The sequence below is a fragment of the Triturus cristatus genome, chromosome 9 (assembly GCF_964204655.1).
Source record: "Triturus cristatus chromosome 9, aTriCri1.1, whole genome shotgun sequence".
NCBI lineage: Eukaryota > Metazoa > Chordata > Amphibia > Caudata > Salamandridae > Triturus > Triturus cristatus.
The window spans coordinates 806735974-806760331 of NC_140592.1; the positions used below are offsets into that span (position 1 = coordinate 806735974).

General features: G+C 43.7%; 1 protein-coding gene across 1 annotated transcript in view; it reads left to right on the plus strand.

Moving 5' to 3' along the window:
* Positions 1-7463: 7463 nt before the first annotated feature.
* MTHFD1 (methylenetetrahydrofolate dehydrogenase, cyclohydrolase and formyltetrahydrofolate synthetase 1) overlaps positions 7464-24358 on the plus strand; it is a 318864-nt gene continuing 301969 nt past the window's right edge. The window contains exon 1 of the mRNA XM_085626208.1: positions 7464-7646. Coding sequence (XP_085482334.1) covers positions 7606-7646 — 41 coding nt within the window. The 5' untranslated portion in view covers positions 7464-7605. The remainder of the gene's footprint in view (positions 7647-24358) is intronic.

Consider the following 24358-nt stretch of genomic DNA (forward strand, 5'->3'; position numbering starts at 1 on the left):
AACTCAAAAATGTAGCCATAGCTATAACTACGACTTCACTAGTATCTGTCTTTAGAATTCGTAAAGCCGATTGGCATGATCTTGTACCAAATTTTTGACAGATCGGCTTGAGCCATTTGTGACATGGGCCCTTGTATGCAGGGCACACAAACAAGACATGGGTTAAAGACTCTTCCTGGGATGGACACCTATGGCATTTTGTGTCTAAATCGTCTCCCCACTTAGCCGTCAATTATTTTAAAGGGAGAGAACCCACTCTAAATTGGTGAAAAAGCTTCCTGTCACCGGGTCTCTTAATAAGGTTCCAATAGGCCTCCTGCCTATGCTCGTATTTATGATCTAGAAAAAGGCCAGTTAAGGAGGCACTATTCACCAGTGACAGGGACTTCTGACAAGCCATGTCCCTATATAAAGCTTTGAAACCTTTTTTAGTTGGGAACATGTTCCCTTCTGGGTCCTCCCACAGGTGGCTGAGCCCCATATCAATTAGAGTGCCCTTAATCTTTTGTAGCCATATAATTTTTGAGGACTTGTCGGCTTCTCTAATATGCTTAAGTGCTTTAGCATAAGGTGCTAGCTCCGGGGTTGTCCATAGTCTTCGCCAATAGGCAAGAGGTCTAAAACCCGCAGCCTCCTCAAAAGAAATATATCCCAAATCTAAAAGTAAAGGTTTAAGAGGGGACGATTGAGGGAGACCGGTTAGTGCTCTCAGGAACTTATTCTGGGCTAGGACTAAAGGACCAAAGTTCTCAAAACTCCAGAGTTCCACACCATAGATTATTTACACCCTAACTTTCCCTTGGTAAATAGTGAGTGCCCGTCCAACTGGTTTGGTGTAAGATAGCCGGTGTTCTTTTAAAAGGGCCCCTGCTAGTTGATTGTGCCTTAAAACGAATAACTCTATCTGTGGCTTCCAATTCATCTTTTTACCCATAGTAACGCCCAGGTACGTAAAGGAATCTGTTTTCTCCAAAGGCACGTTATTCATTTGTACTCTGGCTTTCACTATTTTGTGTTTATGCAACACCATGAACTTGGTCTTGTCGACATTGACTACCAGGCCATGGTCGTTGCAAAATATAGTGAATCTTTCAAGGGCTCGTTGCAGACCAGATTGTGTTTTGGACAGAATTAAGGTGTCGTTCGCAAACATTAAAAGCGAAACCCTCGAGCCAGCAAGAGTAGGGGCGTACGTTGGATACTCAGTATAGTATGAGATCACATTATTTATGAACAACGAGAAAAAGGTAGGGGCCAAAACACACCCCTGCCGAACTCCCTCGTTCACAGGAAAACTATCTGTTTTCCCACCCTCTTGTCCGCACCGAACATGGGCGTAAGTAGACTCATGAAGGTTAATAATGAATGATAAAATCTCAGGGGGCATCCCTACTTCCTTAAGTGTGTCCCACAATTTGGAGCGGGCACTAAATAAAATGCAGATTTAAGGTCTATAAATGCTGCAAAAAGAGTCCCCCCTGCTAAAACCACTGTGTTCCAATATATCATCATGAATCTAAAAACTTGATTGATAGTGCTAACGTGGGAGCGAAATCCTGCTTGATAGGTGGATAAAATTTCCTTATCATCTATCCACCTATTTACCCTACTAAGCACTAATCTAGCCACAATCTTTTGCAAGGTGTCTATAAGGCTTATAGGCCTATAGTTACTTGGGCTTGCACGGTCCCCTTTTTTATAAATAGGGATGATTTCTGCCCCACGCCAAGATTGTGGTATGGGGGCACCTCTAGCAAAACCATTGGCTAGAATAAGAATATATTTAAGCTAATTCTGCCTATCGGCTTTAAATATATCCGCCGGGATACAATCCGGGCCCGGGGCCCTACCTGCTGCGACACCATCCAAAGCTCTCTCAATTTCCCCTAGATTAAAGGTTAGGACTGAATCAGAAATTGCTTGTGGATAATGTCTAGGACTATCTGTGGAGGATGAAAACGGAGTCTGGTAGTGCGCAACCCAAATTTCTGTTGGGACATTATTAACTGGTACCAGCCCGATATCACCACTACCCCATTTCATTATTTGCCAGAACCGACACCAGTTTTTCCCATTACTTGCATATAGCAAATCCTTCCATCTGTTTTCATCGAAGGTCTTCTTTGCCTTTTGTTGGGTTTCTTTATATTCAGATCTTGCTTTCCTAACCTCCTGGGGTGCTCCCAACCTAATAGCTTGGGAGAGGTGCCTAAAAGCTAGCCTGCATTCCCCATCATACCATTTTGCAGATTTTTGAATAGGCTGCTTATAAGATCTTTTTTATTTTTTGTAAAAACAGCTTTCAACTTTGTAAACAGGTCCTCATGGGCCTTTGTACGGGCAGGGAAAGTGGCCTCGTCAATTTTAAGATGAGAGAGGGCTAAAAGAGTGTCTTCAAGAGTTGTCTTTATCAAGACCATGGTGCCCTCATCTTCTGAGACCTGTGCCCATTTTAATCTACGGCAATCTTGGGACATAATTACATCTGCCGTTGCAATTTCCGTTCCTACCCTCGGCAGTGGGTGGCCCTTTGCCTCTAGTGTCAATATCAGGGGATCATGGTCACTCTCTGATCTTTGACGTACCTCCATATCCCCTAACCTTGTCCATAATTCTAAATTAATAAAAAAGTAGACAATCCTACTACTTCTTGACCCATTATTAAAAGTATGGGAGCCTTCGCTGTCCGATTTTGACCTCCCGTTAACAGCCCTGAGGCTCCTCTCCAGAGATAGGCTTTTCATTTGAAGGACTGCCTCTGTCCATTTATTAATTGGGGGGAGCGTCAAGGATGGTATACCCCAACTCTCATCCTCATCACTGGTAAGACTTCCGTCATCTAGTCCAAGTGGCTCAAACGTACAGTTGAAATCACCAGCGATAACCCGATGACTTGTCCCTTTTAAATATTTAATAAAAGAGTCCAGGCTAGAAATGGTTGGTGAGGATTTCCCTCCCACCATCCCTCTTGCATAGACATTGACAAATACAAATTCTAGCTCATATTCACAGTGTATTTTAATAGCCAGAATATCCGGATTATCAATCACTAGCTCTTCTACCTGGAAGCCCACCTGCTGTCTGGCCCAGATAATCAATCCCCCAGATGGTCTCCCTTTAGATCTTACGATTGCTGGTTTACCAAAGGCCAAATAGCCTGGACGAAAAATCGTACTCATTGACCAAGTCTCCTAAAAGGCAATGATGTCATGGCTCTCTATGAAAATTGACCAATCAGAAGAAATAGTCTTTGGTAGAAGGCCTGCAATATTCCAAGATATTATACTTAGTAAGCTAGAAACTGTACCGCCTCCCCCTTCTATCGGTGACAGATTCCCAGTATTCTCCATAGGGATAGATGCTACTAACTGAGGACTTATATCAGCCATGGGGGAAAAAGCGGGCTAAATAACAGGAATCACTATCCCAGATATAGCTACAGATGGTTGTCAGTCACAGGCATCTAGGCCGGACAGGGGGGCGAATCTATTAACTAAGTTTAGGTCAAAGGGTCTATGTATGGATGTATGGGATATGCATGAAACGCCCCCCCCCCCTCCCCCGGTCAATGTGGGATGGCTGGGTCTATAAAAGAACCCTAAAGGCAAAAGGGAGATTTTCCCAAGATGGTGCCCTTGGTTTCTATTACCTAGAAGGTCCAAGAGAAATCTGGCAGCATGCTCATTGTTGAAATTAGCAACAACACAATCACCCCCCCGTGCTTCATGGAGTATCCTATCCATGCTGAACGCCTAGCCATTATCAACTGGTTACAGATATCCCAGTCCCATGCCCCGACTTCCTTCAATTGTGTGGAAAGCCAGTGCACGGTTTTAACCATTAACTGGTCAGTGGATTCAGTCTGCCCAGCCTGTAGGGCCGGAACGTTCGTCAAGACCACCGCCAAAGGGGCGGCGGCCGGTGGGAGGTGTAAAGCTCAAGATCGTTCTGGGGCTGAACTGCGAACCAATCTAACATGCCTAGCAGAGGGATCACTGCCATTTGGCGCAGATACAGAACTGGCCTGATTTGCAAGGTCATGGGTGGTGGTGGGGAAATGTGCAGTATCGCTTACTGTCCTTACACAAGATCTACTTCCCTCCCTCCTCGGAGTACTCGGGATTAGCTGAGCAAATTCGCCAGACATATCCCCTGTCTCACCCATATTACCACCCATTACCACAGCATCAGAATCAATAGCTGCCACGCCGTTACTCCTAAGTGTTGGAAGCGTTGGCCTTTTTGTTGGAGGATTGACGGGTGTGGGTTTAGGTATTACACGATTATACAGCTCGTTTGTTGTAATTACAGGAGACCGATCAATTTTAGCCAAAGAACCCTTAATAGTACGAAAATTGGACTTAACATTCAGTTCAAAGTTAGTTAGTCTCTCCTCAATCAATATCAGTCTTTCCAGAATTGGGGATAAAGATGTTAAAATTAAATTCCCCATTTTATTCCACATAGCCTCATATGCTTCTGGTGAAGGAACACCTACTAAGTCTAAGATCGGTCCATAAGAGGTAGCAGTCGGAGGCTCTACTATAGTTAGTGGTATTGGAGATGGAGTTCCTCCATTCTTATTTGTCTTGGCAATTTTGCATTTTTTTGCGTTTGGGCCCCCCCCCCCTTCCTCTTTGTTGGAGGCTCTGGGATTGAGTTAAGAGTTTGGTTTTTGGATTGAGGCACAGACCTTGTAACAATACGTGGAAATGAGCAGCTTGCTGTGCCCTTTTGTGCCAACTCAGCAGACGATGAGATGTTAGGAGCTTCCGATACAATGGATGTATCCAATAGCACATTCGGGGACTGTCTAACAGCTCCTGCCAGCACATGGGAGTTGGTGTCTGTGGCCAAACATTGTTCAGGAGTACGAGCAGACATCAGTTCACCCAATGATGATCGTTTAGAGTGGAGGGAATCTAGGGATAGGCGGCGCGCGGTTAATGCAATCTCGTGGGCGATGACCGAGCTAGCTCTAATTAGAAATTGGTCCAGCGTCCCCGCCACACTTGGGCCAGGTGGCGCACCTCACCCCTTTCCCTCTCGCATATTCATCCTGGGCTGGGTACAATAGCAACAGAGTTCCAAGATGTGAGTGCCCTCAGGGAGACAAACAATAGACTAATACAGACTGACCTTAAGCTGTAGATGGATTTAGAAGGGGGGCCCGGCCCGGCGTCACCCGGTCTCTAACGGGCTCAAACGGGCCCGCCCTTGGCCCAGGCTTCGCCGCACGCTTCTTGCGAAGCGGGTGCCGCGAGCGGTAATGTAGCCTCCCCACTGGGTCACACAGGTGCAGGCAATGAAGGCAAGGTTTCTGGGACTTGCAGTCCCTTGCAGCTCACGTAATCCTCCAGCAGCGATACGCATCCCGCGAAGCGGGTGTCGCGAGCGGTAATGTAGCCTCCCCACTGGGTCACACAGGTGCAGGCAATGAAGGCAAGGTTTCTGGGACTTGCAGTCCCTTGCAGCTCACGTAATCCTCCAGCAGCGATGCGCGTCCCACGAAGCGGGTGCCGCGAGCGGTAATGTAGCCTCCCCACTGGGTCACACAGGTGCAGGCAATGAAGGCAAGGTTTCTGGGACTTGCAGTCCCTTGCAGCTCACATAATCCTCCAGCAGCGATGCGCGTCCCCTTTTTTAATTTAGGATAGTTCACCTACTTTTTTATGAAAACCCAACTGTCCCAGAACAGTTAATTAAGAGAGTTTAAATGCTTCAACTGAAGTGTAAGGCAGGAAGTATCCTATGCTGTGAAACCTAGTGTGGGGCAGATAGCTAAATGTGCGGTCTTGCCAGGGTGCCTCCTTGCCTGAAATATAAATCTGCGCAACTGGTTAATCTGTAATTGCAAAAAGGGTGCTTAGAAACCAGTATTAGCTTTATTGATGGAATCGCTTGAATCTTTCTGATAACACTAATTTTTTGGGGGGTGGTTTTGTAAGGTAGTACCAGCTGAGCTGTGTCCTTTCAAAGACCAGTTATACAATCTGGGTATTACTAAAATATATATTTAGGAATCTTAAGCCTTTTTGAGCATTTTATAGCAGTCTGTCTTCTAGTATGTGTAATGCAAGTTTAAAATAATGACTTACATATTCAGAGTGCTTTATGTCACAGACTGGGACTTCTTAACACTAAACATACATAAGTAACTATTATTCACTGCACCAAGCATGGTTCAGTTCTGTAGCTTTCTGGTTTGAGCCACAAAAATCTGCAGTGCATTAACTAATATAAGTTTCATGATATACGATAATGCATTCCCCATTGATTAACTTAACTTGCATTTATTTTTAATCTAAGCTGTGCGTTATTATATATTTAGTTACCTGAAGGTGAAGACCGAAAAAAGTTACAAAATATTTTGGTTTTTTTCAGGCACACCATTGACCTTGCTCCAACGCTCACTCATCCCGTCCCCGCACATCATCACATTCCCATACTTTTATCAATACACTTCAACCACTGCAAAGTACGCCCTGTTTAGCATACAGGCCAAAGACAAGTCCCAGAATTTGAAGAAAATCCATAGACTGGAGAAGTACTGCGAACATAAAACAGGGAAACTTAAGATCTCTACAATTTAAGTCAGTCAATCTATATATGAATTGCATAATCTGCAAATGACTGGGTCAAGCCAGTCAAATTTAGTGGCCTGGTCACCTGCACTCCCAGCCACCTGTTTAGTTTAGTTTCTGCATACAGCAAAGTGTCAAACGACGCAGCAGCTAAAGCACCTTGCAGGTATGTTTCAGGTTTTCTTTATGACCACTGGCTCGCTGCCACTCCTACAGTAGCAAGCTCTCTGAAGTTGTGCTATCTTTCAAATGTAAAGCAACGCTGTAGAAGGATCCGTCCAGCGTGAGAACCTGAGCGACAGGAAACGGTTGGTTCATCCTCAGCAGCCACGACTACAAGCTAGGTAATTAATCTCGGTATTAACTCCTGAAGATGTCACCGCCCCTTCGTTCCTGCAGTTTGAAGGTCTGGTTTAACAGAACGTAATGGAGTTTGGCTCCGCCCACGTTGAAAGTCAGGAGTACATGTTTGGAATTAGCATAAATTGTAGGTTTCCACACAAAAAAGTGCTTGCTCTGCATGCAGCCGTTATAAGTTTTTTTTATATACCTCTACACCCAGAGCCTACGTTGGGGGGGCGGGGGGATATTGCGCCTGCCCTGAGAAAATACAACTTTTAACTATTTCTACTTCCAGTTTCAGTTTCAGTCCCAGGTAGGAGTCGTAGGACCCGCCTCTTCCGTGTTGGCGCCATGAGTAGAACATGCACTCTTCTGAAGGGCGCTTCATCTGGACATTAAGCATGCGCATTCAATAGTGGCCATGTTTCGGTCAGGCGCTCGAGTAATTACTCCGTTCCGCGTTTAGTTGGGGAAGTTAAATATTCTCCTGACCCTATCATGGCAGCCGAAAGGACGTTTCCATTGCTTGTTTAGCTTAGGCTGGCGCATGCGCACAGCCTTTAGCTCAGGAACTTTAGGATCAACACCACGAGGGTAAGCAGAAGCGGGGACTAGTTGCAGGATCGGTAAGCCTTTGAGCAGAGCAGCCGCTGTGACTCTCAACAGTCTCTACCCAGCCATGTCTACAGCAGCGGTGCTAAGCGGCAAGACAGTCTCTGCGTGAGTACCTGCACCTGTTTTAAGAATTGTGGCGGGCAGGGCTGTAAATGAGTTATTTGGGGTAATTAAACAGCCTTGCCAACTACTATGCATGGGTGGTTAGACTAACGAGTTTAAGTGTGGTGGTCTGCATCAACGCCCTTAAATGCATAGTCACGCATTATGACCGCATTGACCCCCACTTGAGCGCTCTACGAGGGAGCGAGGTACAAGCTGAGACTGCAACCGTCAAAGCGCGAATGCTCCACTCACCGTGTGCACACTGCTGCAAACGAGTCTTGTCCCACACCCTTGTGTCTGTTTTTGTAAGTTGAACAAGCCCCAGCCCCTCCATCCTGGAGCACCTTGGTTCCCATTGAAAAAAAGTGTTGAGATGTTATAAATGTAGTAAATCTAGCGAACGGAAAAACTCGAGTCTCACGCCTTGCCCACGCTGTCTTGCTCATTCCCGCTGAAAGCGGCTGTGTTACTTGCCTGAGCACATTCGAGGAGTGCACGTTTGAACCCGTGTTCGGGAGACTGCCTTTCCTCCCAATGTAACTTTCATCAGATCCATACGATTGGGGACCATCTTTTTGCACAGTCATATGCCAGAGCCGGCAGAAGAGGGCAAGGCAGCTGAGGCTTACTGCTCGCAGCGGGGGCACTGCGTAACTTTACTTTCTTATGAAGTGCATTTCACGTACTCATAGTGGTGTCAAAGTGAGGCCACGCTCCATATCTGTGCCCGCTTTGACTCTCTTTAAGCAGCACAGAGGGGTGTAACGGAGGAGCTTTGGATCGAGGGTCAAGGAAAATTGTGAAATAGAAGCTGGAAAGCAGAGGAGCAAGCATCAGGAGGAGGAGGCGAGAGGAGAGTTGGGTTGAGTAGCAGGGATTTTTTTGTTTGCAGTTTTATATAGCGCGAATTTGACCAGAAGGTAGTGGAGCGCTTTACATGAGCACCAGTTAAGTTACACAAGGACACATTCATTTTTGGTGGGCACGGGGAGATTAAGTGATTTGCCCTGAATCAAAGAACGTTGAAACGACGCAGCCGGATTCCCCATTTTCAAGTTCAGCAACTCTGGTAGGAGGATAGGGTTTAGTAGATACACACCTAACTCGCTGCGATATATATATATACATACACACACACACACAATGCTTTCTCGAGACCACTTGTACGACCTTTCCATACATTTAGCGCCTTTAGTGCTTGAAGTAGCTAGAAATTACTTGCTGCTTCAAATGCGGTCATCAGGGGAGTGCGTTTCACTACCTCGTGATGGTTATGCTTGAATCCTGGCATATACTTGGGCTAGGTGCTCCAAGCCTCCAATCCAGGACACCCATCAGTGGCAACCCATGCCAGCTGTGAGCACTGCAATGGTACTGGCATTACACCAAAAATGTTACTAGTGGGGACTTGGATAGTCCACAACCCCTGTCGCCTGAGTGGGGTGAAGAGGGCAGTAGGATAGTATGGGGTTGCAGACAGTGCTCAACTTGAGCCGGTTGCTGTCTGTTGTTGCCACCAGTACTTATTTTTACGTACCAGATATTTCCCGAGAGGAAGAGGGAAATACACGCATCGCAAAGACAGAGGAAGAGAGACAGAAAAAACTACACAAATGGAGATCTTTGTCGCCAAATGTGTTTTTTTTTTCTATATACTTCTAGTGCATTTAAGCGATTTGTATCAGTGTAATGCATTCCAGTTGGAGAACGTGCAATAAAGCCATACAGTTGCAGTCAAGCATCCCAGGTTTATTGTGTATTTAAAAAAAAATACTGTCTGCTTGTGCAATTTGGCAAAGCGCCCACTGCATTTCTGCAAATGACAGCATATCTTTGTCCCAGTCTCTTCTCCCACTGCTCAAGGTCTGCTGTTGCAAAGATTAGGTAAACAATTCAGGGCCAATACTAAACCTTCCCAGCAAAGTAAAGGTCGCATGCCCTTGAAAATGTTTGGGGACATTGCGAGTTAGCCCTCGGGTTTGTTATGAACTGACACCAACTAACATGAGATCTCAAGCTTCGGTAAGGCAGCTTTGAAAGGCCACTTATCTCTAAACAAAGCTGAACAGGGTCTTCCTTTTACAGTGTTCATTCCTGAGGCGACCTTGGTTGGGCAATGGACCTGCCCCCTCAAAAAACTCCAGAAACATACATTCATATCTGCGCAAATGTACCAGTTTTAATTCTTAAATTAAGAAAAGCACAACCAGTTTTTGCACTTAATTTCTCACCGTTTTTCACTTTGAAACTTTAAAGAAACCTGAGTTTGAGTATCTAGTGAAATTCTCATTTTGTGGATTTTTTTTTTAATGTTTAATATTTAATATATTTTTTCAAAAACCAAAATATTACAACTAAGAACATGTTTATATACAAATCAGTTTGATACCTTTATTATCACATTGCTTATTTTGATCTTTATTAGTTCCTTTTTCGTTAATGTGCATGCATAATCTTCCCTCAGTAGCTCTTTTGAAGGTCGTTCTCTTTATTTTACTTATAACAGACGGGAAAGCTTATTGGCCAGCTTTCTAGTGTTTTATTTGCAGTGAGTCAAGGGATTATGTAGATTTGCGGTCACAAATTGATGCATGATTTGTTTGAGCCAACACATCTCAACGACTGGGAGTACCTCTATGTAGCATACCATTCCATTGTTTTTTTATCTTTTCTATGTCGTTGCCTATGTGGATGTGGTGGGTGGAGGACTGTATTACATTAACGATGTCCCACACCACAGAAGATATTTGAACCCCAACTGCGAGGTCGCAGGTCTTTGGCATCGGCCTGCAAGCAACCCCAAACACTTTTCAGCCTCATTGGGGAACAGCAGCTTTAACCCCTAGATAAAGTCATCTCAGTTAGGCACAACCCTGCTGAAAATGGAGACTCCTTCACTTAGGTGAGGCTATAGGACATGGGTACTCTAAAACATTTTCCCAGGGGCCAAAAAGTACAACCTGTGGCATGGCTGAATACCACACTGATGCCGTCAGGGTGTGGGTCAGGGATGTTGTAATGAGGATGTAGGGGGTATTGGAGCATGTACATGGTGTGGACAGTAAGTCATGGAGTTATTTTGTGGGTCTAATCATATTCTTCCTATGCCTTAGTCCTTTAAATTGCCATTATGTGATAGAGGTGGGCGAGCCACAGAAGGTTTGAGTCAAGCTTGAGCCAGATGTATAGCTGTGGCTCAGCTCGAGGTGCTCTTGGTACCTCACACTCAAAATGAACCCAGCCTTCATGTAGCTTCTGTCTGCCACCTACTCTGTAGCCTCATGTACCAATAATTAAAGTCAAGCATCAGCTTTCTGATGTAAAATGTGAGCGGGAAAGAGATGCTCATCCTTTGGCTTGCACCATGTGATACCAAAAAACCTGGGATCAATTCCAGCTTGACTAAATTGTGTGATCCTAAACAATATCTTATTTCATTTTGCCTCCTTTTTCGTCATTATCACATATCTAAAAATCACCTAGAAATACATGAGTTCAGGATGTGCAGCACGCAAAGCCTTCTTTTGTCTTTGTTTTAATAAACTATAATGTTGTTTCAAGTGTAACAACATCCAAGGCCACTCAGAGGGTGCATGTAACACGCGAATTGCCTCTTGGTTCACTAATGAAATTGTTGGCAGGTAGGAGGCATGATTGTTTTTAAGTTCATGTTTGAAAACAAAACTACCACTACTAATTATCTGTCAATCTAGTGATATAACCTGATGTACTAAAGCAGTGGTTCTTTTTTTTTTTTTTTTTGAAAAACCTTTATTACAGTTTCAGAGACATACAAGTATGGGCCTACAACCAACAGGCCGGCCGCTAATGCACACTATAAGCCTAGACACAGCTGAACAACCACATCGATGAAGCAATAAGAGAGCTACTGGAGTGCTAATCAACTCAGCCAGCCGCAGCCGCAGTCCATAGACAAGCAAAGAAAGGTTTCATATTTTTGAAGAAAACGAAAAACATCACACACACAAGGCAGAGGAGGTTAATGGCAGTAACATGTGCTCCCCGTATCGAAGGAGTAAACAAACCCAGGGAGAAGGAGGGGGGGGGCAGGCAGAAGAAACCAAATGCGCATGTCGCAGGAGCATATAGGAATGCGCGGGCTAGGGAGACAGAGCAGCATCCATCTCACGCGTCTGGGGCGCGGGGCGCAAATACCTCCACGATAGGAGTTCCAGGGACCCCACACCTTAATCCACTTCCCAGGCTTGCCTCTTGCCACATACACCGTTTTCTCTCTGAACATACACCAGTCCATGTGTTCCTTCCACGCTGAGACCGTTGGTGGCCTCTGGGAGCCCCACAATTGTGCAATGTCACGCTTCGCAACCATATAGCCCAGAGTCACCCACTGCGTCTGCATCACATTGTAATCAGTCGGCTCCCAGACATTCAGCAAACATCTCCGTGCCTCCGGCAACAAGGCAACATGCGTGACTTCTTCTAACACCGCATGCACTCTACACCAAAACCGAGTCACCTCCGGACACTCCCACAGGATATGGAGGAAAGTCCCCAGTAGTCCACAGCCTCGCTTACACAGACCATCCACCGAATACCCCATACGCATCAAACCAGGCCCCGTGACGTACACTCTATGAAGTATCTTAAGCTGGACGAAACGCAAGCGGGCCGGGATAGCCACCTCTTTCGGGGAGGCCACCGCTGACACCCAATCCTCGTCGTCAAGTTCCAAACCGTCGGCAATCCATGTCAACCGCAATGAGGTCAGCAAACCCATTCGATCATTGATAAGCTTCTTATAAATCAGCGAAATGGTGCTATCCGGCACATAGCCGTCCAATACTCTGTCTTCCAACGGGGAGGACTCTGGAATAGCCGCCACGTCCGGGAACACGGAACACAAGGCATGATGAACCTGAGCATACCGAAAGGTATTCCCTATCGTTCAACTGATATTCAGTTTTCAGCATGTCGAACGTCTTAAATTTCCCTTTCGTCCAGAGATCCCCTACCTTGCTGATACCAATCATATCCCATTTCTCAAAGCCTTTCGTAGTACACAGATAACCCAAACGCTGGGAAGCGTACAATGGCGTTGCCCGAGTCAAGCGATCCCTCCACCCCATCGCCGCATTTGCTGCATGCCACACCTGCACCGCGACCCGCGTCGGGCCTGTCAATCGCGCATCAAGGGACCCAGAGTATAGTGCTCGATTATAATCCTCTTTTGGCAATAACAATTTGTCCATCTCAAAAGCCGGGTTCAAAGCAGGCCCATACATCCCGTGGTTGACAGCAGCCAACTGGGAGGCCCAATAATATCGTTTAATGTCAGGGAGAGCGACCCCCCCCCCCCCCCCCCCCCCCCATCATACCACGGTAGGGTTAGTTTGGCAAGAGCAATCCGCGGCCGCCCATCCCAAAACAATCGACGCTGAAGACACTCCACCTCCCGAAAATAGCGGGCCGGCACTACGTCCATAGTGTTCTGTAGGGCGTACAAAAAGCGTGGCAGCGACATCATTTTGAACAACGCCGCCCGGCCGAGCGGCAGCCGCCGCCAACCCGCCACATCCGCCCTTAGGCGCTGAAGGGGGGGGAGCAGATTCCGTTCATACCGGGCTACCGGGTCCAGGGTTATAAAGATTCCCAAATACTTGAACCCCGACTGCGCAACCTGGATAGGGCACCCCCGCGGAAGGGGGGGGGCCTCCCCGGAGAGAACGTACACACAAGACTTAGCCCAGTTAATGACCAATCCGGAGTTGCGACCAAAGGAGCTCAACACATCCACCAATACAATGAGCGATTTGCGCGGAGATGCAAGATACAAGAGGATATCGTCCGCATATAGGGAGACACGATCCTCGTATTCCGGCGTCCATCTAAGGCCACGCATCGAGGGGTGCAACCGCAGCCACTCCGCAAGGGGCTCCAAACAAAGCGCAAAGAGAAGAGGCGACAACGGACATCCCTGTCGCGTGCCCCTACCCAAAACAAAGGGAGCCGACACCCGTCCGTTGACCACCACCTGTGCCAGTGGGTTATCATAAAGCAATTTCACCCAACCGATAAACCCCGGGCCAAACCCAAACTTCGCCAATGCTGCCTTAATATACGGCCATTCCAAGGTGTCAAACGCCATGGTAGCGTCCAGGGACGCCAAAATGGCCGGCTCACGGATGAATGGCGCTCTGGCGAGGACGCCATGCAGTCGCCGCAGGTTCAAAGCGGTATTGCGATGGGGTATAAAACCGGATTGATCCTGATGAATCAGGTCGCCCACGACCCGGATCAGGCGATTGGCCAGTACCTTGGCAAGGATTTTGGGCTCCGCGTTCAACAAAGAGATAGGCCTGTAAGAAGTACACCGATCCCGCGGCTTCCCTTCCTTATGGATAACAACAATAGTAGCAAGACGTTGGTCAGGGGGGAGGGAGCCCGCCGCCTGTGCCTCAAGGAACATGTCCCGGAGATACGGCGCAATCTTATCTGGGCGCAACTTATATAATTCGATGGGAAGGCCATTAGGACCCATGGCCTTACCAGAGGCAATAGAGCGAATGGCCAAAGCAATCTCATCCGGCGACGGGACCGCATCCATCAATAATTTATCCTCATCAGATAGAGATGGCAGAGCAATGTCTTTAAGCAGCAGTCGAGAGTCTTCCTCCGATCGCTCAGAGACCGGAGAGTAAACCCCGTGAAAATACTCCGCAAAGCAATCAACAATATCGCCGGGGTCCGTCACACGCACACCATCCACCCTCTCAACAACCGGCACCACTCGACTCGCTCTCTCCTTCTTATCCAACCAGGCAATCAACTTCCCCGCCTTATCACCCATATCGTACAAACGCCCCTGTTGCTCCCTGCTCATACTCTTAGCAGATTCAGCAACCAGCGCCTTGTCGGCCTGCTTAAGCCCCAGCACATGCAGTCTATCATCCGTAACACCTTGCTCCAAATCGATCTCCAACTCGGTGATCTCATTTTCTAGTCGAACCACCTCTTTCGCCTCGCATTAAGGCAGTGGTTCTTAACCTGTGGACTGCGGTCTGCAAGGCATGGTCAGAGGGTCTGCAACTATTTTACAAAATTAAATAATACACAAATTAATAAAATATGTATAAATAAGCAAAATGGAAAAATTGAAAACGTTTTCTATATTCAGTTGTGAATTAAAAATCCATATTTGTGGTTTTATTTTTGAGTGTATACTTGATTTTTGTATTTTTGTGTATTGTTTTGAGGTTCAAAAATATAGAAATTTCATTTTTGCCATACCACACTTAATATCTGTATAGAAGTACTTCTGGCAGATGATTCAGATCAGGGTACAATATAAGGAAAATGTCATTCGAAGTAGTGGCAAATACAGTGATGCTGAATAATCAGCAAATTATCAAAATTATGCCAAAAAGATCTTCCTAGTAAACTAATCTCAGCGCAGGAATCTGTTTGTGGTCATGCTAAAACATGCCAGACTACCTATAACAGCACACTTGTCTTTCTAATGACCTTTTTAGTTAAGCTTGCAACACTTCTCACATTCTTCCACACATCATGGTACCTACCATACTAATCTTGGCCTGTCTCAATACTTGTACATTGATGCTGAATTTATCTGGCATTTTGCGAGTGCATTTATTTTCTGTAGACTTTGTACAGGGAACGGTTTATCCAAACCCCCGAAGTTAGTCTGGCTTGAACGAAATCAGTACTAAGTCCCAAACCGCAAACCTTCCTAGTTACAGCTTTTGAAGCAAGTAGCTAAGTACCAACTACACAAGTTTGTACTCCTTCCCCTCCTATAAGGCCGTGTTCAGTTGACTTTCGGGCCACTTAGCAAAGCAGAAGTTGCTCTACAAGTAGTGACAGATGATCTGAGATGCTTCTCTGGTGCTTCTGACCTTGAACTATAATGCACTCTTCTTTGGCCTAAGTAACTACTGATGTACTAAATCTCTTGTGAAAGAGTGCCAACTGAAGATACTCTCATGTCCTTGTCATACTCCATGTTTCTTGTAAGTCCCTCAGCGGTCATTCATATCCACCTTTTTGTTTTTTATTCTTTAGTCCCAACTTCTGTGATTTGAATGACTCTTGATGTCAATGGCATGGCTATTCCAGGCACATAGTATGTGCATCTGGAATTGCCAAAGCAAAGCAGTGCTTAACTTGTTACAGAATCCACACTTTGTGAAATCACTGCTTCTTAAGTCCGACGTTACGGGCGACTATAGACATTTCCTAAATGCCAGTAAAGGTTGATGAATACATTTTCTATTTAAAAACAATGAATCACCTGTTTTAGTGTAATTTAATTTAGAATAATAGCCTACGTAGAGTTATCTGGTTAAATGTAATAGCTCCGAAATGTATGAAAATCTTTCCACATTATCGGAATCTGCTTCCTCTTTTATTTTTCCAGCATTCGTTGCCCTACCTTCAAATGTGCATACAGTGGATAAGTATTCATTGTAACCAAACCAGATTATTTCCCACCTATTAGTTCCACTAAATATTTACCTCACTTGATACCTAGTTGCTACCGAATTGTCATCTGCCTCATTTTAGCAGTGACAACCATATCTCGCTGACATGGACCTCCATACATTAGCGTGAAAATTACAAAGTACTCCTACTAATAAGCGTGTCTCTTTATGGGAGTGTTCACCACAACATCAACAGGAAAATTCTGATTGACCGCCCAGGCTGTCGTCCAAGCCTGTGCGTGATGCCCCCTCATTTGAATACTTGAGGTGGAATAGTCTTTTTTCTTTGTTCGTACATCAACGTTTTGGAATCAATTTCCACTAGATATTAAAAACTAGATGATATCCAATGGCACCATAAATATTTACCCCTACAGATCTCTGCTGGCATGAAACTTTCTAGGATATTCTGACCTCTTCACCCGGCCGTTTTCCCACTTTTGTAGAGTAGCGCACAATGAGGTGTCATTTATAATAGTTGCAACACGTTTCTTTCGGAAAAGGGGGGGAGGGATAGATTGCGGTAGAGCATCTGTAAAGAGTGATAGATTAGAAGATGGCATTTATTGCACCATTTTCTATCCCCCCAAAAGATTTTGGAAGATGGGTGGAGATGTTTAATCAGTTAAGCGACTTTCTGTTAGTTGGGCTTAGTTCTTGTTGGGACATACCATTGTCGAAATGGTTAAGGAGGACCAATGTTGTGGCTTGGTTGACTAAATTATGCAGGAAGTAAGGCAAATTATGTGACCTAATGCAGCACATTGTGGTGTTATCACTTTATTATAATGTAATTTTTACATATATGTGGGCTATGGTTTCACCTCACTACTAATTAAGACCCAAAGTAGCAATAAGCAACCAAAGTTAAGCAACCTTTGCGAAGGGCCTCCACTGCTCGACAGCGCCTCTCTACATGTTATTAACTTTTGATCATCCGAGCTACAATTATTTTTGCTAAAATCTGCAGTTTTTGTAACAAATGTAGGATTATATGGCAAATGCAGTGAATCCATTATGCGTAAAAAGCGGTGGGCATAGAATCGCATAATTTCATTGTCCAAGAAGTCTGACAAAGGATACAGATAAAATACCCGTATGTTCCGACTACAAAAAAAGAGCCTATCTGTATGTATACTTCTGTTCAAACCACACCCACTTGCACTCTGTTTCAAACTAGTCTGTCACGACGGCTGTCCCATTGTCCACCTACTGTGATCACCCAGACCATGAGGGTATAGATTTACCTGGCTTAAAAACTAGATATGAGCTGAAATGTTGAGTGTAGCTAAAGGGCCGAAGTCTGGTGTTTCTGCACCTCTTCAGTCTGCTTGATAATGTAAATTTTCTGAAACTCCATCTTGTTCTCTAGTGTTTGTTTTCCCTTTGACATTAGCACCTACGAGCACTCGGAATGTTTTTTTTTCTCTTGCTGCCTCCGGACACAAGTGACTTTTTTTTGTATCTTTTTTTTTTTTTTTTTTTTTTTTTTTGCAGTCATGCGATAGACGTTAAAAGTGCAAAAAGTAATAAAGTAAAAACTATGCCGTCTACAATTGCGATTCATATCTTTGCAAAAAAGTAAGATTAAAAAAATGAGACCACAAAAATATGTGTGAAGAAACCTGAAATGAAAGCAGATTGCCAGTGAAGTGGACTACTTTCTAAGCAGATGTGCGCAAGACCAAAATGCTGTTGCTCCCAGTGAAGAGTCAATTGCTGAAGTGCATTGACCCATTGCCCCACGATATAAGCTGCATTGAATGGAAGCTAATGTAAATGACATGCAAACAGACTATTTGCTGAAGAGGGCAGACCAGAAGCTTTATTTTTGTGTGTATGTATATATTTGTATACATAATGCACATGTGTTTTTATTATGATTCTTTTTGAGAAAATCAGGCTGGGAAGACAGCTAAAGCTGCCTCTTAGCCAGACCCAAAAAACATGTAGAAAGTTCTATAAACTTTTTTGTGTTCGTGCCACCGGAGCATAAAACCGAGAAGCCATTTGCTACCTTTTTGTTTTTATGACTTGTCTAGATCTTATCTCTCATGCTTGAGCATTTGAAGCATTTGCTTTTAGGTCTATGTTAAAGTGGAAGTAGTTTTTAAGGCGAGTGCATAGGTGGCAGGAGCTGTGCACCCTTCACTTTTTCAGCGGTATGAATGAGGTCAGATGAAATGTTACTTCCCATTGTGGTTTTAATGGTAGGCCTGAAATTGCCAAATGAAATTTTATTTTCATTTAGTCATCCATTGTTTTTAGTGAGATAGAAAGACAGAATGCCGGATTGATTTTCAGCACAGTGCTTTTCTTTTATGGCATAACACTCTGCAAGGTCTTCCCTTTCTTTCTTTTTGGCTCACTGTCTCACAAGACATTGTCTGAGCACATAACATCTGTATGCTTTTGTGTCTCTTTACGTTGCAGCTCTGAAGGTTTGAGCTGATTCCAAACTGTTTGTTTTCCTTTGTTTTTAATGGTGTTGGAGCTTGATGCCTCATGGAGAGAAATGGGTGTGGTGTTGTATATTGTGTGGTGTTGCTACGTAAGCGGATTTAGGAGTTTGGATCTTGTTGTTAATGGCATTGTTATGATGTGTGTTAAGGGAAAATTGTGTGATCACGTGATTTTACTGAAGCGATCTGTCCCATTTGAATGCTTTTCTCTTATGCAAACAAAGCTAGTCTCAATCCTCTTATCTATCCCCCACGGTACCGCCTTATTATCCGATCCGTTTATATTTTCAGACTTAAAGCTTCTAGCAACAACACTATTTTTGCATGGTCTGCAGAGAATTTCTGTTATTGACGAATTAAGTGTAAAAATGTTCTTAATCATCCACAGATGCTTTGACTGGCTGAGACTAGAGCGTATAAGTATGTGGTTTTGTGAGTTTAAGATTAACTTGGTGTCATCAGCTGGGTTGTATCCGGTACGTATAAAGGAGGTGACTAGACCAGGAGTGGGGGTAGGCATTTATTAAAGAGGAAATAAGTGATTTTATTTTTAAGCCTTGGGGGGCATCTACCTCATAAGAGAATGGTGACTAGCAGAATGATGTAAATGTATTGAGTTAAGCTAGGTCAGTGAGTTAGGCTTTTATCCACTTGAAAACAGTCCTGTACGTTTGTTTTTTCAGTTAGTTTTTTTTATTTTTAGCAGCAATTGGTGGTCTAATGTGCAGCTGTAGGACAAGGCTTACTGATGCTGCGACAACAACTCAAGCCTACGATGTAATTGAGGTCATCCCCGATGGCGATTAGCGCTGCTTTCATGTTGCCTCCTGCTCTGAATCCTATCCGCCAGAAAGAGTTTGTTTTGCTGAGTGAAGTCACAGATCTAATTGAGAATGCAGCCTTCTTAGTTTTTTTCCTGATAAATGGTCCATTGGCTATTGTTCTGCATTTGCTGGGTCCTGCTGTTCAGTTCCTGCTCTTTTACTATGAGGGTTAAATTTAAGTTTTTTTCAGGTCGTTCTTGAAACTCTCCAGTGGACGAGTTGATGATTGCTGTCTCTGATATGGCAGCAGAGGTTTCTTTAAGAAGGCTTTTATATATTGTCAGAGGGCGAAGATCTGCAGGTGATACTGCTTTGTTTAGGGATTTGATCAGCCCATCTGTTTGTTTTTTGTTAGTTTAAAGAGCAAAGTGTAGTTTGAGTTGAGTTTGCAAGATTGAGCAAAGTTTTAAGTCTGGCCTATTAATGCCTGCTTTGAAGCTGAGGTGGGCTGCTTATTTGTTGAAGTGTTATACCCTGAGTTCAATGCTATTCATGCCCTGCCTGTAGAATCTTACTGTGATGACATGTCTGTAGCGTGCCGGAACAGGAACCAAATTTAGATACAACCCAGAGTCCTGGGATAACTTTTCAGCATGAAGGTTTATTTTCCAGTAAGTAGATAGAAAGAGCCCACGGCAGGGGACTTGACAGCAACCAAAAGCCCAGCCAACGGTCCCGGGATACAGAACATAGATTCCTAACAGATTACAATTCCATACAAAGAATGAACACAATTAAAGGAACAGATAAAGTGTAAAACAAATATGACGAGTGATATGTAATTAGCATACTACATACCCCCCTCCCATCATAAAAGAAAACAAAACAAAACTATGAAAGAAGAAGAAAGAAAAAAAAAATGGAATTAAAGATTAAATACAACTAAACAAATGCAGCAATAAAATTGTCAATATAAAATATAATCCTTCAACTTGACAGGTGATCTACAAACACGATGATTACGTGCACTCTCATCAGTGGTAGGAGCAACAACTTCACAAATAGATGAAGGATTAACAGTGCATGAAGTATTTTTACTTGCATGAGAAGGGAAAGTGTCAAAATCAGGGCCAAAAGTAAAATTAGAATCATTTTCATCATTTCTGTTGGCATACACTTTGTTGAAGATGTGAACTTGAGATTTTGACAACACTGTTCTTGCTCCATCACCCTCTATTCTCTAATAGAAGTGATGGTTTACTAACTTTGATAATTCTAACCGGTAGAGAAAATCTAGATTGACCCTTGTAAACTCTAAACGGTTTTTTGATAAGAACCCAATCATTGGGTTTATATTCAATCTGTGATTTGAAATTCTTATCATAACGTTCTTTTTGTGCTAGCTGTTTATTAGCAACAGTTCCTCTTGTTATTTGATGGTCTGTTGACATGTTCCTCCTCTTTTCCAAATCCGAACCTGTAGCTAAATTATTAAACCAATTAGGCATCAATTTGGATTTAGCTTCTCTGCCTCTAAGGGCGTTAAAAGGCATAACATTAGTGGTAGAATGAGGTGTGTTGAGATATGCCCAAACCTTATTTTGTATGAAACCACCTACATCTATGTTAGAAGCTATAGCAGTTTGCACTCCTTCTTTTATAAAGCAGTTCGCTCCTTCCACCAATCCATTTGAAGCAGGGCAATACAAAGCAACCTTGAGATGTTGTATGTCATTACTTGTTAAGAACTCAGTAACCTGATTAGACAAAAAATGTTGACCATTGTCAGTGACAACATAATTTGGGTTGCCCTCAATTTTGAAAATGTTTTTTAAAAATGATATGACTGTGGCAGAGTTTTGAGCATCTACGAAAGAGTAATAAATCCATTTTGAGTGGTAATCAATAGCGACAATGCAATATATTTTCTCTGCAGGAAGTAAAGAAAAAGGGCCTGAAAAATCTATGGCAATTTTGTCCCACGAGAGGTCTGGAAATGGTACTGGATATAAAGGTTTTCTTTGCACTTTCCAGTGTTTGTCAGATACAACACAAGTTGGACAGTTCTCTATGAATAATCTTACTTGTTTGTCTAAACTTGGCCACCAATAAATGCTCCTATGTTTCTTGCAAGTTGCAGAGATGCCTAAGTGGCCTTCATGGGCCAAATTTATGAGTTTGTCTCGTAAAGCCGTTGGAGGGATGAAAAGACCATTTCTAATGCAGACCCCATTGTCAAATGAGAGTTCTTCGCTAACTTGTGCATAGGATCTAAGTTCGTTATCCAGGTTTTTTGTATTGGGCCATTTGGTTTTAATGAAAATTCCAACTTTTTCTAGCGATTTATCCATTGACATAGCAGATGTCCATTCATCTTGTGAAATTTTGTCAGAGCAACGGCATCAACAAGTCCAACTACACAATCTTTGGAAAGGTTTTTTTTACCCTCGCTTGAATCAGGAAGAGCGATACGAGCGAGACAGTCTGCTCGTACATTTTTCCCTCCCTGAATATATTTTATGTTGAGGTTATACTCTTGTAATTTGGAAAGGAGTCTTATTAATCTGGCAGATGATTTCCCTAACCCATTTCCAGAAAGTAAGGAAGCCAAAGGTTTATGGTCGGTAAACATTTCACATGGAATACCCCAAATATATGTTTTGAATTTCTCAGTGGCCCATACTATGGCCAGTGCTTCTCGTTCAATAGTACTATAGTTACATTCGGTGGCCGAAGACTGCACCGAGACCTTTTTGACTAGCGTCTACACACATGAAAGGCTTGGCATTTGGGACAAAAGGGTGTAATGCCGGTGCATTTATGACTAGAAGTTTAACTCAATTAAAGCATTCCTCAAGCGTGTCATCCCATGTGAATTTGCAACCTTTCTTAAGTAAAGACCTTAATGGTTGCACAATTTGTGCATAACCAGGCACACATCTGGCATAATATTCACAAAGGCCATGGAAAGAGCGCAACGCGTCTTTATCAGTGGGAGGGGGAGCAGTGCGTATAGCTTCAGCATTACAAAATTTTGGTCTGATGCCTTTATTAGAAATGAGATGGCCAAGTATATAACTTCACGAACTAGTAACTTGCATTTACTAGCTTTGATAGTCATACCTTTGTCTTGTAAAATAGTGAATACCTTTTTAAGAATAAGTGTGTGTTCTTCCTCAGTCTCTGTGTGGACCAAAATGTCATCTTGAAATGCCTGCACCTGATTAAGATCGCCAAAGAGGTTGTCCATGAGTTTTTGGTAAACACTTGCAGCTGATGCTAGGCCAAACTGTAATCTCAAGTATTTGAATGCAGCAAATGGTGTCACAAAAGCAGTAAGTGGTTGCGAATTAGGTGAGAGTTGAATCTGATGGTATGCTGAATGCAAATCAATAGTTGGATTTACTTGGATTTACCAATGTTGGCGAGCATTTCGTGGATATGTGGTAAAGGGTGGCAATCTACAAGGATATTCTGGTTAAGGCATCTAAGGTCAACACATAGCCTGAGATCGCCGGTCTTTTTCTTCCGTAAAACTACCGGAGAAATCCATTCAGAGGCATCTAGTGGAGCAATGATGCCTTCCGCTTGCAAGTTGGATAAGAGTGTTTTCAGATCCTCTCTGATGCTAATGGGGATAGGCCTTACTGTATGTACGATTGGCATAGCATTCTTTTTAAGAACAATTGTGTGTTCAAACCCCTTGACCGTACCAACACAATTCTTAAATACATTTGGAAACATTTGTGCAAACATGTCAATGATGGGAATTTGATTAGAAATGGATAAAATGTTGGACGGTACATCTCCTAGTACAATAGGAGGATCGTGACCAGGGCGTAAAATGATACCTAATAATGCAAGGTCCTTCCAACCAATGATGTTTCTGCCTTTGACAGCTTCATAAATTTTAGTTTTGATTGAACAACCCAAACAAGTGAGTGTATCCCAGAAATAACCCACTAAGTCAATATATTGTTTTCCGTATGCTTTTGGGTTAATGTCAGGAGGGACTAGGGAAAAATTGTTAGGCCATCATTTATAAAATGTAATATCAGCCAGGATGGTGACTGGTGCGCCTGAATCTGCCATGGTTAATATAATTTTGCTATCAATACAAATATCAGTCAGTCAGTCAAGAAGGCTTTATTTCGATATGGTTATATCTTAAAAAGCAGGATTGCAATAATACACGATAAAATAGTAAAAAGGAACCAGTGCATAAAGAAGTGAACAAACATTTCAAAACAGCAACTGGTGCCAATAAGTTAAATAAAAACCTGGAATAAAAAACATATTAAACAAGATATGAAAGCCTAGCTGATCTGATACGCCAAGCCCAACCTAGGAACTTGGCTAACCCACAGGCAAAAAGGGGCCGTGGATCATTTTTTAGTATTCGCATGGCCTCTACGTGGAGTCTAGTTCCAAGTTCTCTGCAAAGAGGCTTGAGCCATCTACACCGGGGGGCTGCATAGGCCGGGCATTCAAACAGAAAATGGGGGACAGACTCTGACCTTTTTTCGCAAAAGGGGCAAAAAGGAGTTGTCTGGATTGGAACCTTCCACCTGCATGTCAGTTCACCAACGGGGAGTAAGCCTACTCTGAATTGGAAATATAAAGCCCTGTCCTTATGGTTTGAAATAATGTCCAGGTAAGGTTCACAGAAATGCACTTCCTTTATCAGGAGAAAATCCATGGAGGACCTACACAGATTGGCATTGCTACTTCTAGTGCCAGCTACCCAGCTCCAATAGATCTTTTTCAGCTCTGGCTTGGGAGGTGCAGATCTGTTATTCCAGTCTTCGCCGAGTCCAAGGCTGAAGAGAAGACGCTTGACCTCCCTCAGCCAAGGAATCTTGGCCCAGGCTGGAGATGCCAACACATCAGTTAAGCCATACACGTAGCTGGACAATTCTGGGGTTCTCCATATTCTCGCCCATAGGAGAAGAGGGCGGACCCTTGCCTGATCGCTAAGTGGGCGAATACCCGTATCTAGAAGCAAA